An 18189-nucleotide genomic window follows, 5' to 3' on the forward strand; every position below is an offset into this window, starting at 1 on the left:
GACTCTCACAACAAATTGTAGCAATTAGACACGCGTCAAGTTAGATAACATTGCTATACGACACCAATATGTGTGTGTGTGTGTAAATTTAAACCCTGGACACCCTAGCATCTCAATGAACTTTCCCGTTGAAACCCCCTCCCCACCACAGAGTACGCTCACACAACTTCATCATAGGCAAACACACGCGCACACCACAGTCAAGCGCTCACACAGCAGCACTTGCACGTAAAGGTCAGACTCCCGAGTACAGCGACAGCTGCACGTTTTATGCAAGCAGCCCGGGGAAGGGGGGGGGGGTGTCAAGGAGCTACTGGCCGTGCAAGGATCACAGACGAGAGGCAACAGCACCTGTGGTGCGCACGTGGCTCCAGCCCACGCAGAAGTCGTGCATCGCACCGAGCATCAGGGACGGTTGGCGCGCGCGTTTTGACTGGGCGCCCCGGGATCGCGCAAACAGCAGCGACGGGTGAAGAAAGCGTTGACCCCGCTCGGCCGTGATGCTTCCCCCAAACAAACGACGCGGGGTCCATCGAACCGCCATTGTTGGAGCGTTGCGCCGCTTGACGCGGTCATCTCTCACGCCAAAATTGGGCGCTGCCGAAAAGTCCACGGGTGCCAATGCGGTCACTAAAATCTCAAACCGTGGACCACACAGTGACCCCGCCGCCTGCCGCTTTCGATCGTTCGCCGGGGCAGCGTTTCAGATATTCACCGGGCTGCTCCCCGAAGCCGCCCAGCGGCACACTCGCCAACATCAACGTATGTGAACGTTGCCAACCAGCTCCTGCGTCGTATGAGATAAGAAGACTTTTGCTGGCCCAGGTGCAATGGGAAACGACAATAATGGGGTATTATTTTTTCACGGCACGCCCCAGGATTAAAACTCGTGAATTTCTACAAACGGCCTGCCCCCGAAATCTTAAAAAAATATTGCACTGGGAAAACATCCCCAGCCGTCACTAAATAAAGCATCACGCATTCCTGTTGGCTTTTATTTAAAGGCATGTGAACGCATTCATCCAGCAGTGTCTAGAGAATGGTCAATGGCGATGCTCGTGATGATAATATGATGATGGGTGAACTAAGCATAAATGAACATACTAATAAATGCCCTTTATACAGGAAAGCCTCATGCAGTAATAATACCCTTTTTTCCAAGAGGGTTCTGCATTGGGATGTTTGACCAAATCCATAACCGAGTGTTTGGCACGTGGGGGAAACCGAAGCACGAGGAGAAAACCCAAGCGTACAAAGCGACAACACTCAGATCTCACCACACATCGATGCCAAAACCCATTCCTGTATTGTCATCTCCTGGCTAGTATTCCCAGGCGGTCTCCCAAGTACTAACCAGGCTCAATCCCGCTTAACTTTCGAGAGCTGACAAGATACGGCAAGTCCGCAAAATTGAGAATTCCCCAACCACCTCCGTTTCTAATTCGAATTTTAGTCAACCACACCGGCAGACGTGTGCATTGTGAGAGATTAGGTGTTGCTCCAAAACATTCATTCTTGGAACTGACAATTATCGTAATTGCGGTATCACGTAGAGTAGCAGCACACAGCATGTTGCCATTATTGTTACATCTAGTTAATTTAGCACCTCCAGCATGGGATCCGGGGAGGGGCAGTGAAGCCCCCTCGCTTGTAGGATGAGCAAAAAGCTTGCTCGCTTGAAACCCTACCATACCTTCTGGCTTGCGGTGATCTCGGAGTTTATTACGAGGCCACTGTCCCACGGCATTATATGGATCGCCTGAAGCACAAAACCATGTTTAGGAGCTGACCACCCGTGATTTACAAGATCTGCCAGCCCCCAAAGCTCCCATCCCCCCAAACCTACCCCCCCCCCCCTCCCTCAACATCTAAATACAGCAGTGGATGAATTGTGAGTACAACCGATGTCTCACGGCCATGCCTCGCCCTGTCGAAGCTTTCACTGAGCCCACACTTTATGACACAGCTGCCACTTCAAAAGGGAAGTCCAGCCTGTGTAAGGAAAATACTAAATCTCTCTCTCTCTCACTCACTCCCTGTCTTCCTGAGCTACTGGGATATATTCGGATGACCATTACTCTTGGTTGAATTGGAGGCACCTCTGAATGTTGACACTATTCACCTCGACTTGATCAAATATTAATAACATTAACAGGCTCGGCCTAGTTTTTAGTACGAACCTGTTTGATTGTATTCTACTCCTATTCTCTCAGTGGGCGCATATGCGACAGGAAACACTGGCATCCCTCTAAAACTCTTCTCAAGGTTCACCTGATGGACATGGGTCACTCCCTGGTCTGCTGTGATCAGCTTTTGGATCAGCTTTCCGTGAGTTGTCAGCATTTTCAAGTCTCTTCAAGTGTTTAAAATTTCCACAATATACACAATCTCTCTTCTCTCATGGATATTACCGATCGATAACACCTACATCAATTGAAGTTCATGTTATAGTATTTATAGAGTGTATACATAGCATGTTTACAGAGTGGTTAGCGCGCTGTGTTATGGACATGGCGACCTGAGTTCGATTCCCATCCTTAGCTCCATCAGTGACGAGTGATATCCGAAATTGTCCTGCATACCACACTGACCAGCGTGGTGAAGTATGGTCAAACAACCCCCATGGCCGACAGTGTGGGGAGGGCTTCTTCTATCAATGCATTTCCAAAGGGCTGAAGGTATACCACACAATGTTTAGCTGCCATTATTCACCTGGAAAAATGTGACATACATTTGTTCCTGCCACCAACCTATCATCTATTAAGTGTAATATAATTTAGGCGATCGTTATATGTGCATGTGATAAAATATAACAATAATTATAAACAGCCCTTTGTGATGAAGTTGCTTGACCATACTTCGCCATGCTGGTGTATATGGATTGGTGAAGGAGGGGGGGCAAAGGACCGGTTCAGATATCACTCACCACTGATGTTAGCCACGGTCAGGAATGGAACTCGGCTAGCTGGACTCACAGCACGGTGCACTCACCACTGCACCAATACACGGGGACACATTTATATTATGAAATCATCGCGTGCAGTGCCATTTCCACTCTTATTCGTGACTTCAAAGGGACAGCCCCCTGGATATGAAACACACATCTCTATGCACAGGCATTCATGAATTTCATAGCGGTCTAAAATTAACTGGCGACACATACACACAAGTATGCGTGCTTTTTTCGTGCATGTTATGACACCATCAATCAGGCGGTAACAAGCCCCTAATTTGGCATGGAGCAGCAGGGTTTGTTCAAGTGATGAGCAGGCTGTGCTTGGCCCATGCCTGAGAGGGCCACAGACTGATCGTGCTCCATAAGCAGAGTACGACACATTGCACGCAGCACCTGTGGCCGTTAAAACATGATTTACTGGTGGAATTTTGGTCGGTTTGTTAGCCTACAGGCTCAGGATTTTTGCAGTCACTACACATGCTGTTAGACATGTGACGATCCTTGTCCCCACTCCCCCCAACTCTGGTTATGCGATGGACTGTCACGATCCGGAGTCGTGCTTTTGTGCAAACTTTTTGTCTAATTTGTCCACTCTTTTGGATCGTCGGTCTTGTTTAGTCTGTTATGCTTATTCTGTATTTATTCTTCGATTAGCCTAAAGGTCCATGTGCTGATATTTTTCCCGATAATTCTCACGAAGTGTAAATCGGCTATTCTTATTTACACAATTATACGCATTCATCGTGAGCCCCCCCCCCCCCCCCCAAATCCATATATTACACTGCCTACATGTTGTACATATCTACATACAAACAGGAACAAAGTTTTATGCTTTCTATCTGCACACACTGACAGTATGACTTCTGTTGGCGTGTCACGTGACAAGAACCACGTGCGCCTGATTGTGTAGACACACCGCAGCGGCTACTCATATTAGGCTGAGTCAACATAGCAGAAGCCCAGACCAATTTCTAATACGTACATGGATAATAGAAAGAGGGAAAGCAAGGAGAAAGAAAGGCATGCCAACCCTAATTTTTGCCGATATCATGACACAAATAAGCCAACCGAGGCACCGGTCATGTCTTTGGCATTTCTAGCTCGTGATACAGCATGCCCGTTACCATCACAGAGCAGCGTCCATTTGTTTTAGCGCAGCGAGTGGTTATTTTAACGATGAAAGGGGAGGACGAGACGTTAAAACAACAGACAGAAGTGCTCATCGTTGCAGCTTTTCAGAGCTCGCCCTGACCAAATGCGTACCTTTAATGAACAAGCCAGACTTGGCGATGTCATCGATCACAGGTGTACTCACCAGGTAAGGAATTCCACTGGGGGCTGTGGGGGTGGCTCCCACACGCTTTACAGCGCAGGCTTTTTCCCAACAGGAGCACACCCTCCTTAATTTAGATGGGCGGGCATAGTTATTTTAGAAGCCGGGTCTAATCAAAACAGATTCCTACACAAATGTCCCTCTGGTATGCACGTAAGATACGCGTATCCACAGGGTGTGGCGAAAGTCAGGATTCATAGCGATTTCAGAACGGCGCTCTCCACATATTGCCGCTGTTATTGAAAATACGAGCTGAGTGCGCGAAGATCAACGTGGACCTGTTGCGTGAGCAATGCTTAAAGCAGCCCGCGTGACACGGATTGAGACGTGCGTCCAAGCAAGTCATACAGAGTTAAAGCACACGCTATCATTTACTGCAATAGAGCATGTGCTGTAATTTGCTGTAAGAGAGAGTGATCCGTGACTTTTGCCGTACCCTGTATAAATGTGCATTTTCCCCTGATAATTAATTGATGAATTGCTTTATTTTTTTTAGATTCATATCAATATTAATGTAGGACGTAGCAAAAAATGTGATTACTTTTAAAGCAGCACATATCTTAATAATTAGATTTACCTTCAAACTTGAAATACGAAAGGTTTTGTGGGGGTTTTTTTGTTGTAATCTTGTGAGTGTTGTGAGCCCTTGTCTCATAATCCCTGAAAACACAACTTTAAAGATCGCCGCAGGAAATTGATTATTTGAGGCGAGGGCCGGAAGCCATGAGAGACGTTTGGCCTCTAAGCCTCAGCTTGGGTAAACACTCAAATTGGTTGTCAAAATGCAAAGGTCAGGAGCTACTTTGGAAACACCATTTATTATTATTATCTAGAAGGTTAACATCTCGCCGCGGTGGCTAGGAGATGTTAACTCCCTCGCCTGCTGTGCAGGAGGCCGTGGGTTAGATCCCGACCCTGACGCCTGCTGTGTATTTGGAGTTTGCGTGTCTCTCTCTCTCCCCGCGGTCACGTCGATTTTTCTCCGGGTCCTCCGGTTTTTCCCTCCACAATTAGAAACATGCGTCTAAGAGTATTTGGCTGCTATAAATTGCCACACCATAAGCCACATCGTTGAGCTATCATTTGTGGGCAGGTGTCTTCTGAAAAAGAGTTTTATAGCTCAGTGGGACTTACCTGGTAACATAAAACATCTTCTTGGTTATTTCGGTAAAGTTACGTAGAATGGAAATAAAATAATAAAAATAAAACATAATAAAATAAAATTCTCACGACGTTTCGGCCACAACACAAGTAGCCTTCTTCAGGTGAAGGAACACAACTGTCGGCACGACAGCGCTTCATTGTGGTCCCGACAGTTCTGTTCTTTCACCTGAAGAAGGCTACTAGTGTTGTGTCCGAAACGTCGTGGCAATTTTATTTTTTTATTTTTTTATTTTTATTATTTTATTTCCATTCTATGTGACTTTACCGAAAGAACCAAGAAGATGAATGCCTGCAGTCACGAAAGCTTTAAATCGAAATTTAACATGAAACTTGTTTAGTTAAAAATGTTTCGTTTTTAGTTTAGTTTACAACGATGTAATTGACTCACTTGAATTTTTATTTAAAAAGAGACTTGACCAATATTCTATTTTTTAACAAGAAATATCCCTACTGCTTAATCTGATCGCTGTAACTTTGCTCACGGTATGTTCTTGTGTAAGGATTTGCAGCATATTTCTAAACAGGAACCCTCTAATTCGCAAGTCTAGCTGTGAGCAGACGTAAGCCCTTGCCACTGTTTAACGTGCACGGGACTGGGGAACGCTCAAGACGCGGGGAGGCTGGACTCATTGCGGGAATTTCGGAAAGTGTTTTTTTGTACGCATCGGCGAAATGGCCTGATGGACCCTCGTTCCGTGTGTGCCCCACCTCCGGACCCATCCACCACTCTGCGTCTCTCACTCGGAGACGTCGTCGTTGCTTTTGACATGCTCAGAACGCCCCATAGAGTGCACAATAAGCATGCTTTTTTTTAACCGTTCTTTTTTAAACACCACTCACAGGCGAGTGTCAAACCGAAGTTTATCAGGGTTCACTGTAAACCTTTCTCTAAGCTCGGGCCATGACCTCTGCCAATGAACCGTGCAGTGTAAACGACTCATGAACTGGCAACAACAAAAAATGTCAGCAATGGTCGGTTGTTAAATATTTTGAGTTTGGGCTTTGCATTTTCCAAACATGACGCATGTTTGTTCAGTCCAGTAGGGTCTGAAATATAGTAGCCTTTGGGAAAGAATGGTCCCACCTTTGTAAATGAGTCATGAAAGAGCTGCATGTCATTACTAAACATTCCCACCAGCCCAAAACAGGTGTGTGGCTTCCCTGCAAACATTTCATTGTGACTCCTAATGGGCCAGCAACGCGGTGGGATATCTCTCTGTGTGTGTGCGCGTGCGCGCGAGCAGAGATTGTGGTGGCTGTGCTCAGTTGGTTACCTGCATGGTGTGTGCCCTGTACATCTGTGGGAAGACTTATGGATGAACGACCGCTCCATCAACTTCAGAATCTACAGACAAGAAGAAAAGCATTTGCAGTATTTTGAGCAGATCCGGGCAGCTGAGAGGTCAGCGCGCTTGCCAATGGGCATGTTAGCAGTTTCACTATTTAGAGCTCAGTAACATTATGGCGCATTATCAAAGCATCCCCTTCTGTGCTAGTGGATATTAAACGCATTAAAACCTGAAAGTACAAAAGTGGGCCATAGAGTGCTTTTGTCTGTGACCAAATGACCTTGACTGTACCCAAACTCACCAAGTCTCGGAAGCTAATTAGGGTTAATCCTGGTTAGTACTTGGATGTGAGACTGCCTGCGAATAATGGTTTACAATGGGAGTGGCGCGCAAATCGCAAATCGTAAATACTCACTGCATTAATCATAAACACTGCCTTGTAACATAAAATGTATATTGTAGGCTGATGTTGAAGCATTGGCCTTTCTTCAGAGCAATGAACCATCTCTCTGCTCTGCAGTAGCGCCAATACCCTGTGTTTTTTTTCTGGTACGTCACTGCGTTAACGATGAGTGCGTTGAGTTTTTCTGATCCTCCGTGCTCAGGACATAATGGATCACTTTATCTTCGTCAGCTCTCTGCCATTAGGATCTTCCCATTACGAGCGAGGTTGCCACCGCGTGGAGGAGACGGGGACACTGAGCGAAGCCGCATCCAAAATGGCTCATTTGACAGAGAGCTCCGTCATCGAAAACCCATCTGTTGGCGGAGTGACTTCGCAGCATCAATCGCGAGCTCAGGGAGGGAAGGCCATTGCTACAGTAATGACCGACTTTGCCTATTCGTCACTCAGCCAGGGGGGAGCTCTCCCATGGGTTTCCGCAGCTCCCCAAAGCAGGTGGCACCATGGAAGGACCTGCTGCACGGCGAGTTGGGGGGCGGGGGCAGGGGTGGAATGAAATTCACGCCGCTTGACCTACCACCCCCCCCCCCCCCATTTCTCCTGCAGTCGGTTTTCTTGCAGTTTTGCGATGACGGCTAGGGCGACCGAGTTGCAGGCAGCCAGTTGCGACTGGCCATCTTTCAGCGGCCGGTAAAGGGGTGCGTACACGAAGGAGCTGTCACGACGCGTTCTTTCGGGGGCTCGGTGAATTCCCACAAGCGTGGCGCGGCAAATATGCCCTCTCGCGTGCGCCGTCACAGCTGCTCCACCGATTGTGGCCTCCAAATGCCCCTCATAAATTCAGCATTGAAACATAGGTTCAAATTTTTGTTTTGTCTGAATCTAGAAAATGGTTGCACACTGTGAAGCAAACGGCAACCGTGTTCAAGCAAATGCCCTCCAGCTTCGGTCTAGCAGCTCAACAGTGAGAGGGTAAGTGGTTAGTCTCGGTCTACAATCTGTGGTGACATTCACCAGCAACAGAGTCTTGATAGACTATGCATATGGAGTTTGAGTGCTCTTCTGTCTTTAGCATGGGGGGGGGGGGGTTTCTCCAGGCATTACAGTTTCCTGCCACATGCACAAGAATACCTCCAAAGACTCTATCGAACTTTTCCAATGCAATGCCAACACTCCCGTGAAAGGGCCTTAAAAAAAAAACCTCTTGTGGGGCATCCGTCGGCAAAAAAATCCGAAGTTATCACTCTTTTCAAGAAGGCGTTTTATACAACACACCAGTCAATTAATCCCTCTCTTACAAACATCTCACTGACAATGGCTCCCGGCAAACCGTGCGGCGGGGAGTCTTGCTCGAAATTGCCCAGGCTCAACGAACCGGGAGCGTCTTTGTGCTTAAAGCCCATTAAGCTTCGCCGTGGCTCGCATGACCCCATAGAGAAGCCGTGCAATGCGCCAACATTTACGGGAACGGCAGTACAAGAAAAATAAAAAAAATAAACGTAAAGAGATGTCACGGCAAGCACAGTAGTCGTGCCGGTGAGTGAGAAAACATAATGGCCGATTCGCTGGGGAATTTGCAGTGCAAAGGAGCTGTCTCTTTTTTTTTAACTTCGATTTGAATGCGTCACCTCTGCTGTGTATGCCAGTGAAGTATGGATCTTCATGTCCTTTATTTACCCAGCAAAGCCTCAGTGAACCTCCAAGTCTCTTTTTTTTCATCAGGAGGTCCCCCCTTCGCACGGTTGGCTACGTGCGGTGCGGTAGAAGTTCAACATGCCTACATAGATTGGGATGTATGGCAAATTCCGTGAATAGGTTTGGCATCTGGCAGGAAACTGAGGTATCTGGAGAATACCAATGCCTACAATGGGGTAAAAACTAAAAAAAAACTATGCGTAGCTAGATTCAAGAATCCATTGCTACACTGCCATCTTCTGGCCAGCTTGCACAACCTAACTCACCTGGTATTCCCAAAGGGTTTTCCATCTGAGTACTAACCAGGCTTATCTTCAAAAGTCAGCATTTCATTAGATTTTCCACATGTTTTAAGTACGATTGTACGATTAGCTTACGTGATATGTCAACGGGGGGGGGGGGGGGGGGGGGGGGTGGCGGGCGGGATAATGTTTTGCGCTATAGTTTGGACTTGGTGAAAGCAATGTTAGTAGATAAGTCAGCAAGGCCTGGGGCAGAGGGAAGGTATGCATTGTATATCGCTATTCGATTGATTACAGTAACAAGGACCGGGGCAGTCTAAGAGTGCAACTAACTTAATTTGGATAAGGCAATTGGACAGCACTCAATGGTACGTGAATGTGCAGTGCTCTCCATTTTAATTGAAATAGACCGGATGGTGTCCAAAGTGTGCTATTGTGCATTTAGCCTGCACCTTCATAAGACAGCAGAATGGTCAATACAAGACAAAGTGTAAATGGACTCACGTAGCATCCAAATGCAATTGCATCGCAAGACACGGTACAACAAATAAGGACGTGCATTTAAGACACTTCGTAATATGTATGCATGTGTGTTGAACTTCTCTCACACTGTATGCAGCCAACCGTGTTAATCGGAGGTGCGGGGGAAGGACAACAAACTAAACACAAAAAGCAGTTCTAAAGAATTGAGTGTTCAACCTAGATTATTTAAAAGTGCATAGCTCCAGTGGCTTCCTAATATCGGAAGGAAGAGCGTTCCAGACATCTTAAAGTGCGTGATGCAGTCTTTGCAAAAGCCGCTGGGAGAATGACCGGAGTTCACAGTCATAATCGGTAGCTACGCCACAGCTTGACACTAAAGAAGCAGGATGTGGTGTAGCTAGCGAGTGTACAGGCAGTGCAATTTGCCAGGAACTCACAGGTCAGAGGGGCCGAGATGCCAGGTTACGAAGAGGTGAAACATTTAGACGAGAAGAGGCCCCATTTTATATTTCGCACCAGGACCCGTGCCAAGCACACAAATGCCACTGTGATCAGGGCACACGATTCAATGCACGATGCCAAAGGGCCCCTTGGGGCCGATATACGTCCCATTGCGTGGTGTTCATTTGGCTGATCCAAACGCATTTTGAACTGAGCCGCATCCAGTCAGTTGGGGGTTACTCCTCGCGGACGGACCTTGCTCGATGAGGTGAGTGGTGGCATCACTGCTGCCGTTGTCGGTTCCATTCTCGACGATGTCATTGCCGCCGCTTGGGTGGGCATCCTCCCCGTCATTTTCAGTCGCCATCTCTGAGGAACAAAAAGCCCGGAAACGTGTCACGGGAAGAAGGGTATCCCACAAAAACCATGGCACGGGAGAACTACCATCTAAGTGGATTGTCATCGGAATATATTTCAGAATCAGAATATATATATTTCCACTCGAGGAATCCGATGAGCTATGAAGATCTTTTTTCACAGATATCCAATAGGAGCAGGTCAGAGCGTGGCAAAACAAAAAAAAGTGGCATATTATTATGACTATTATTATTATGCAACTGACAGCAATCGACACTTTTAAATTTCCACAAGACGACGTCCCGGGAAGGCCAGGACGGGTGGCAACCGTACCTCGGTGATCCTTGTTGGAGTCCGTCTCCGTGTGCAGGGCCTTGCGGGAGAGGTCCAGCTCATTGGCCCGCGCGGCGATCTCGGCGATCTCGGCGGGGGAGTAGACGGAGCTCTCCGACGACGTCGACGACATCGCGTCGGCTGGGCAGAGGTCGGCGGCGGGGGTCGGGGTTCAGCAAACGCAAGTGTGAGCGACGGGGTTCACGCGAAAACGACAAAACGCGGTGTCCGTCTCTCCGTGCGACGTCGCACGCTCCGATCAGCGCGGTTGGCTACGTACGGTGCGAAAGAAGTTCGGCGTACGAACACAAACATTGTGTTGTGCGAGGGCAGGCGGGTGTCCGTTTGTTACCGCAGTGATTCGCCTGACGACGGTGACGTTGATTAGGCCATGCGGGCTCTACACTTGGTGACAGCTGTTTATACTTAAAGTTACATTCGTTGTAATGATTACAAATGTGTATTTTTAATAACCTGATATTACTCGATGAGTTAATACCAGTTATCTAAATTGTTTCACACTGTAGATGGCTTTCCAATGCTTTGACACAATCTGCTCCATCTACGTCCCTTGTGAGTAAGACCCATTTACTCTCATCTGTTGCTTGTTCAAACCTTTTGGCCCAAGCGACGTACAATTGTGTAACAGACAGCCTCCATGACATTACACAACCCCTATGTCTTGCTTTCACAGTCATCACAGTCAGATAGAGTTTTAAACACACCCCACATGAAGGTCTGGTGATGGCCAAATTAGTCCCTAATGGAGGCACAGAAACGAAATGTACAAACAGGGCCGGCATTTATCAAGCGGCACCCACGCAGAGTGGAGGGACTCGGGGGGAGATCGGTGCTATACAGGCAGTGAGAGTGGCCACACACAACGTAACCCCCCCATAGCAGATTCTCACACAAGCCCGCAGCAGCAGCAGGGAGACGTGCTGCCGAGCAGAGCAGGTGCGATGGGCGGTGTTTTTGTTATTTTCCTGTTTATCGAAGACCGCCAATAGGGGAATTTACGTCGTGTGCTCCTTATCGTGCGGCATTAATGCAACCTGCAGCACCCCCTCGCCCGTCCACTAAGTCTGTCTCCCTGTCCCCCCACCCACTAAGTCTGTCTCCCTGTCCCCCACCCCCCCCACTAAGTCCGTCTCCCTGTCCCCCCCCATCCACTAAGTCTGTCTCCCTGTCTCCCATCCACTAAGTCTGTCTCCCTGTCCCCCATCCACTAAGTATGTCTCCCTGTCCCCCATCCACTAAGTCTGTCTCCGTGTCCCCCATCCACTAAGTCTGTCTCCCTGTCCCCCATCCACTAAGTCTGTCTCCCTGTCCCCCATCCACTAAGTCTGTCTCCCTGTCCCTCATCCACTAAGTCTGTCTCCCTGTCCCCCATCCACGAAGTCTGTCTCCCTGTCCCCCCCCCCCATCCACTAAGTCTGTCTCCCTGTCCCCCATCCACTAAGTCTGTCTCCCTGTCCCCCATCCACTAAGTCTGTCTCCCTGTCCCCCCACCCACTAAGTCTGTCTCCCTGTCCCCCACCCCCCCCACTAAGTCCGTCTCCCTGTCCCCCCCCATCCACTAAGTCTGTCTCCCTGTCTCCCATCCACTAAGTCTGTCTCCCTGTCCCCCCCCCCCATCCACTAAGTCTGTCTCCCTGTCCCCCATCCACTAAGTCTGTCTCCCTGTCCCCCATCCACTAAGTCTGTCTCCCTGTCCCCCATCCACTAAGTCTGTCTCCCTGTCCCCCATCCACTAAGTCCGTCTCCCTGTCTCCCATCCACTAAGTCTGTCTCCCTGTCCCCCCCCCCCATCCACTAAGTCTGTCTCCCTGTCCCCCATCCACTAAGTCTGTCTCCCTGTCCCCCATCCACTAAGTCTGTCTCCCTGTCCCCCCCCCCCCACTAAGTCTGTCTCCCTGTCCCCCCCATCCACTAAGTCTGTCTCCCTGTCCCCCCCATCCACTAAGTCTGTCTCCCTGTCCCCCATCCACTAAGTCCGTCTCCCTGTCCCCCATCCACTAAGTCTGTCTCCCTGTCCCCCATCCACTAAGTCTGTCTCCCTGTCCCCCATCCACTAAGTCTGTCTCCCTGTCCCCCATCCACTAAGTCTGTCTCCCTGTCCCCCATCCACTAAGTCTGTCTCCCTGTCCCCCATCCACTAAGTCTGTCTCCCTGTCCCCCCATCCACTAAGTCTGTCTCCCTGTCCCCCCATCCACTAAGTCTGTCTCCCTGTCCCCCCATCCACTAAGTCTGTCTCCCTGTCCCCCATCCACTAAGTCTGTCTCCCTGTCCCCCATCCACTAAGTCTGTCTCCCTGTCCCCCATCCACTAAGTCTGTCTCCCTGTCCCCCATCCACTAAGTCTGTCTCCCTGTCCCCCCCCATCCACTAAGTCTGTCTCCCTGTCCCCCATCCACTAAGTCTGTCTCCCTGTCCCCCATCCACTAAGTCTGTCTCCCTGTCCCCCATCCACTAAGTCTGTCTCCCTGTCCCCCATCCACTAAGTCTGTCTCCCTGTCCCCCATCCACTAAGTCCGTCTCCCTGTCCCCCATCCACTAAGTCTGTCCCCCATCCACTAAGTCTGTCTCCCTGTCCCCCATCCACTAAGTCTGTCTCCCTGTCCCCCATCCACTAAGTCTGTCTCCCTGTCCCCCATCCACTAAGTCTGTCTCCCTGTACCCCATCCACTAAGTCTGTCTCCCTGTCCCCCATCCACTAAGTCTGTCTCCCTGTCCCCCATCCACTAAGTCTGTCTCCCTGTCCCCCATCCACTAAGTCTGTCTCCCTGTCCCCCATCCACTAAGTCTGTCTCCCTGTCCCCCCCCATCCACTAAGTCTGTCTCCCTGTCCCCCATCCACTAAGTCTGTCTCCCTGTCCCCCATCCACTAAGTCTGTCTCCCTGTCCCCCATCCACTAAGTCTGTCTCCCTGTCCCCCATCCACTAAGTCTGTCTCCCTGTCCCCCATCCACTAAGTCCGTCTCCCTGTCCCCCATCCACTAAGTCTGTCCCCCATCCACTAAGTCTGTCTCCCTGTCCCCCATCCACTAAGTCTGTCTCCCTGTCCCCCATCCACTAAGTCTGTCTCCCTGTCCCCCATCCACTAAGTCTGTCTCCCTGTACCCCATCCACTAAGTCTGTCTCCCTGTCCCCCATCCACTAAGTCTGTCTCCCTGTCCCCCATCCACTAAGTCTGTCTCCCTGTCCCCCATCCACTAAGTCCGTCTCCCTGTCCCCCATCCACTAAGTCTGTCTCCCTGTCCCCCCCATCCACTAAGTCTGTCTCCCTGTCCCCCATCCACTAAGTCTGTCTCCCTGTCCCCCATCCACTAAGTCTGTCTCCCTGTCCCCCATCCACTAAGTCTGTCTCCCTGTCCCCCATCCACTAAGTCTGTCTCCCTGTCCCCCCCCCCCCCACTAAGTCTGTCTCCCTGTCCCCCCCATCCACTAAGTCTGTCTCCCTGTCCCCCCCATCCACTAAGTCTGTCTCCCTGTCCCCCATCCACTAAGTCCGTCTCCCTGTCCCCCATCCACTAAGTCTGTCTCCCTGTCCCCCATCCACTAAGTCTGTCTCCCTGTCCCCCATCCACTAAGTCTGTCTCCCTGTCCCCCATCCACTAAGTCTGTCTCCCTGTCCCCCATCCACTAAGTCTGTCTCCCTGTCCCCCATCCACTAAGTCTGTCTCCCTGTCCCCCCATCCACTAAGTCTGTCTCCCTGTCCCCCCATCCACTAAGTCTGTCTCCCTGTCCCCCCATCCACTAAGTCTGTCTCCCTGTCCCCCATCCACTAAGTCTGTCTCCCTGTCCCCCATCCACTAAGTCTGTCTCCCTGTCCCCCATCCACTAAGTCTGTCTCCCTGTCCCCCATCCACTAAGTCTGTCTCCCTGTCCCCCCCCATCCACTAAGTCTGTCTCCCTGTCCCCCATCCACTAAGTCTGTCTCCCTGTCCCCCATCCACTAAGTCTGTCTCCCTGTCCCCCATCCACTAAGTCTGTCTCCCTGTCCCCCATCCACTAAGTCTGTCTCCCTGTCCCCCATCCACTAAGTCCGTCTCCCTGTCCCCCATCCACTAAGTCTGTCCCCCATCCACTAAGTCTGTCTCCCTGTCCCCCATCCACTAAGTCTGTCTCCCTGTCCCCCATCCACTAAGTCTGTCTCCCTGTCCCCCATCCACTAAGTCTGTCTCCCTGTACCCCATCCACTAAGTCTGTCTCCCTGTCCCCCATCCACTAAGTCTGTCTCCCTGTCCCCCATCCACTAAGTCTGTCTCCCTGTCCCCCATCCACTAAGTCTGTCTCCCTGTCCCCCATCCACTAAGTCTGTCTCCCTGTCCCCCCCCATCCACTAAGTCTGTCTCCCTGTCCCCCATCCACTAAGTCTGTCTCCCTGTCCCCCATCCACTAAGTCTGTCTCCCTGTCCCCCATCCACTAAGTCTGTCTCCCTGTCCCCCATCCACTAAGTCTGTCTCCCTGTCCCCCATCCACTAAGTCCGTCTCCCTGTCCCCCATCCACTAAGTCTGTCCCCCATCCACTAAGTCTGTCTCCCTGTCCCCCATCCACTAAGTCTGTCTCCCTGTCCCCCATCCACTAAGTCTGTCTCCCTGTCCCCCATCCACTAAGTCTGTCTCCCTGTACCCCATCCACTAAGTCTGTCTCCCTGTCCCCCATCCACTAAGTCTGTCTCCCTGTCCCCCATCCACTAAGTCTGTCTCCCTGTCCCCCATCCACTAAGTCCGTCTCCCTGTCCCCCATCCACTAAGTCTGTCTCCCTGTCCCCCCCATCCACTAAGTCTGTCTCCCTGTCCCCCATCCACTAAGTCTGTCTCCCTGTCCCCCATCCACTAAGTCTGTCTCCCTGTCCCCCATCCACTAAGTCTGTCTCCCTGTCCCCCCCATCCACTAAGTCTGTCTCCCTGTCCCCCATCCACTAAGTCTGTCTCCCTGTCCCCCATCCACTAAGTCTGTCTCCCTGTCCCCCATCCACTAAGTCTGTCTCCCTGTCCCCCATCCACTAAGTCTGTCTCCCTGTCCCCCATCCACTAAGTCTGTCTCCCTGTACCCCATCCACTAAGTCTGTCTCCCTGTCCCCCATCCACTAAGTCTGTCTCCCTGTCCCCCATCCACTAAGTCTGTCTCCCTGTCCCCCATCCACTAAGTCCGTCTCCCTGTCCCCCATCCACTAAGTCTGTCTCCCTGTCCCCCCCATCCACTAAGTCTGTCTCCCTGTCCCCCATCCACTAAGTCTGTCTCCCTGTCCCCCATCCACTAAGTCTGTCTCCCTGTCCCCCATCCACTAAGTCTGTCTCCCTGTCCCCCCCATCCACTAAGTCTGTCTCCCTGTCCCCCATCCACTAAGTCTGTCTCCCTGTCCCCCATCCACTAAGTCTGTCTCCCTGTCCCCCATCCACTAAGTCTGTCTCCCTGTCCCCCATCCACTAAGTCTGTCTCCCTGTCCCCCATCCACTAAGTCTGTCTCCCTGTCCCCCCCCATCCACTAAGTCTGTCTCCCTGTCCCCCATCCACTAAGTCTGTCTCCCTGTCCCCCATCCACTAAGTCTGTCTCCCTGTCCCCCATCCACTAAGTCTGTCTCCCTGTCCCCCCCCATCCACTAAGTCTGCCTCCCTGTCCCCCATCCACTAAGTCTGTCTCCCTGTCCCCCCCCATCCACTAAGTCTGTCTCTCTGTCCCCCGCGCTCTCTCGCACGCGCCCGGCCAATGGCCGTGCTGACAGACGGACAGAACCCCTCTCGGTCCGCCGTGCCGGCCGGCCCCATTACAGCTCATACCACGCGTGCCTTGCCGGGGGTGGGTGGGGTGCTGTGGTGGGCGGGGAGGTGTGGTGGGTGGGTGGGGAGGTTGGTGGGTGGGTGGGGTGGTGTGGTGGGTGGGGTGCTGTGGTGGGTGGGGAGGTGTGGTGGGTGGGTGGGGAGGTGTGGTGGGTGGGTGGGGTGCTTTGGTGGGCGGGGAGGTGTGGTGGGTGGGTGGGGAGGTGTGGTGGGTGGGCGGGGATGTGTGGTGGGTTGGTGGGTGGGTGGGGTGGTGTGGTGGATGGGTGTGGTGGGTTGGTGGGTGGTTGGGGCACTCGGCGATTGTGCGGCGAATGCCAACAGGGAGGTTCTCCGTCGAGGCTGCCCGCTCGACTCTAATGTGATTAATGACCTCGGCGACAAAGAGACGTCGCTGGTGATGGTGGGTGGTGGTGGTGGGGGGGTACGCGACACGGGACACCGTCTCGCGGTGCCACTGGATCCAGGTTTGACGAGCGCGGCGATGGGTACCCTCCATCGAGGGCACCTCGTCGTGGGCCGCAGGTCAAGCAAATTGTCAACGCGGCCGACCCGGCGAAGTAAACATCGCGCACGTATGCCGCTCGGGGAGGAGCGGTCAATCCAGTCTGTGGCGTTATGGGATTGTTAATTAAACGATAGGACATATGGGATACCGGAGGTCAAGCGTTATGTTGTATGGGAGCAGGGGAGGCAGCAAATTGGATTTTTGCGGATCCCGTCGTGGGAATCGCTTAATGGTAAACCCGGCAACCTCCGAATTGTTTCACACAAGTTCAATGTGTCACACTAGGAGGTCCCACCCGCAGCCACCAAGGATGGCTTTCGGCGGCTGGCCATATGCTGATGTGGGAGACTGTGACTCAAGAAGGGGTGAACAGTCTTCGAGCAGGAAATGGATGTCACTTTCATGCGTTCAGTCTCAGTTTCGAAGGTCATGCTGCATCTTGAACCTCCCCGGGAAATTGCCATGTGTGCACAACAATGATATTTACAGCGCCCTCCTAAGACACGTGATGGGTAGCCTCTGCAATATGGACAGCTCTTTGACAATCCACTGCCGGATGAGGGCCTCCCCACGCCGTGTCAACCATGGGAGTTGTTTAACCATACTTCCCCCTCACTGGTCAGGGGGGGAGGTTGGTGAAGAGGTGGACCAGAAATAAATTAAGACATCACTAGCCAATGATGACTGGCCACGAGTAGGAATCGAACCGAGGAGGCAAGTTCACCGCGCAGGACCCAAGCCACTGCGCCAGCACTTACCTTTGTAAATTTGCCGACTTGATAATTTTATATTGGTACGTAATTATGTTCAAATATATTTAGCATCATAATTATTTAACGTTGACCCTCTGTGTGTACTTGGGATGTTGATTGCCGCTCGTGTCTGTGATAGTCTCTCGTTCATTGTTGCATTATCTTTGATGTTTTGTTCGTTCCTCTCTTATCATGTTCTTTTTTTACCATGGTCATGTTTTGCATTTTTGTGGCTTTGTGTGTTGTGAGGCACTTTGAGATGCCACGGCATTTAAGCACCCAATAAATGCAAAACCCTTATCCTTACACTCACCTACATTAAAAAGCTTTAAAAGTTCAAAACGGTTTTAAAAGACCCATTTGGGTGATTTATCTGGATAAGATGTCAGTGATTCGAACACTAGTCATTTGTGATTTGAGGTTCAGTTTGCCGCCCTTGTTTA

At 50.9% G+C, this 18189-nt stretch overlaps 1 protein-coding gene across 1 annotated transcript in view; it reads right to left on the minus strand.

The window, feature by feature from the left end:
- Positions 1-18189, minus strand: part of LOC116942856 (uncharacterized) — a 95316-nt gene that overhangs the window by 24636 nt on the left and 52491 nt on the right. Inside the window, exons 5-7 of the mRNA XM_032955236.2 lie at positions 10697-10837; positions 10262-10375; positions 6728-6798 (exon numbers count right to left, since the gene is read on the minus strand). Coding sequence (XP_032811127.2) covers positions 6764-6798; positions 10262-10375; positions 10697-10837 — 290 coding nt within the window. The 3' untranslated portion in view covers positions 6728-6763. The remainder of the gene's footprint in view (positions 1-6727; positions 6799-10261; positions 10376-10696; positions 10838-18189) is intronic.

The sequence above is a fragment of the Petromyzon marinus genome, chromosome 16 (assembly GCF_048934315.1).
Source record: "Petromyzon marinus isolate PM22_M1 ecotype Great Lakes invasive population chromosome 16, UKy_Petmar_22M1.pri1.0, whole genome shotgun sequence".
Lineage (NCBI taxonomy): Eukaryota > Metazoa > Chordata > Hyperoartia > Petromyzontiformes > Petromyzontidae > Petromyzon > Petromyzon marinus.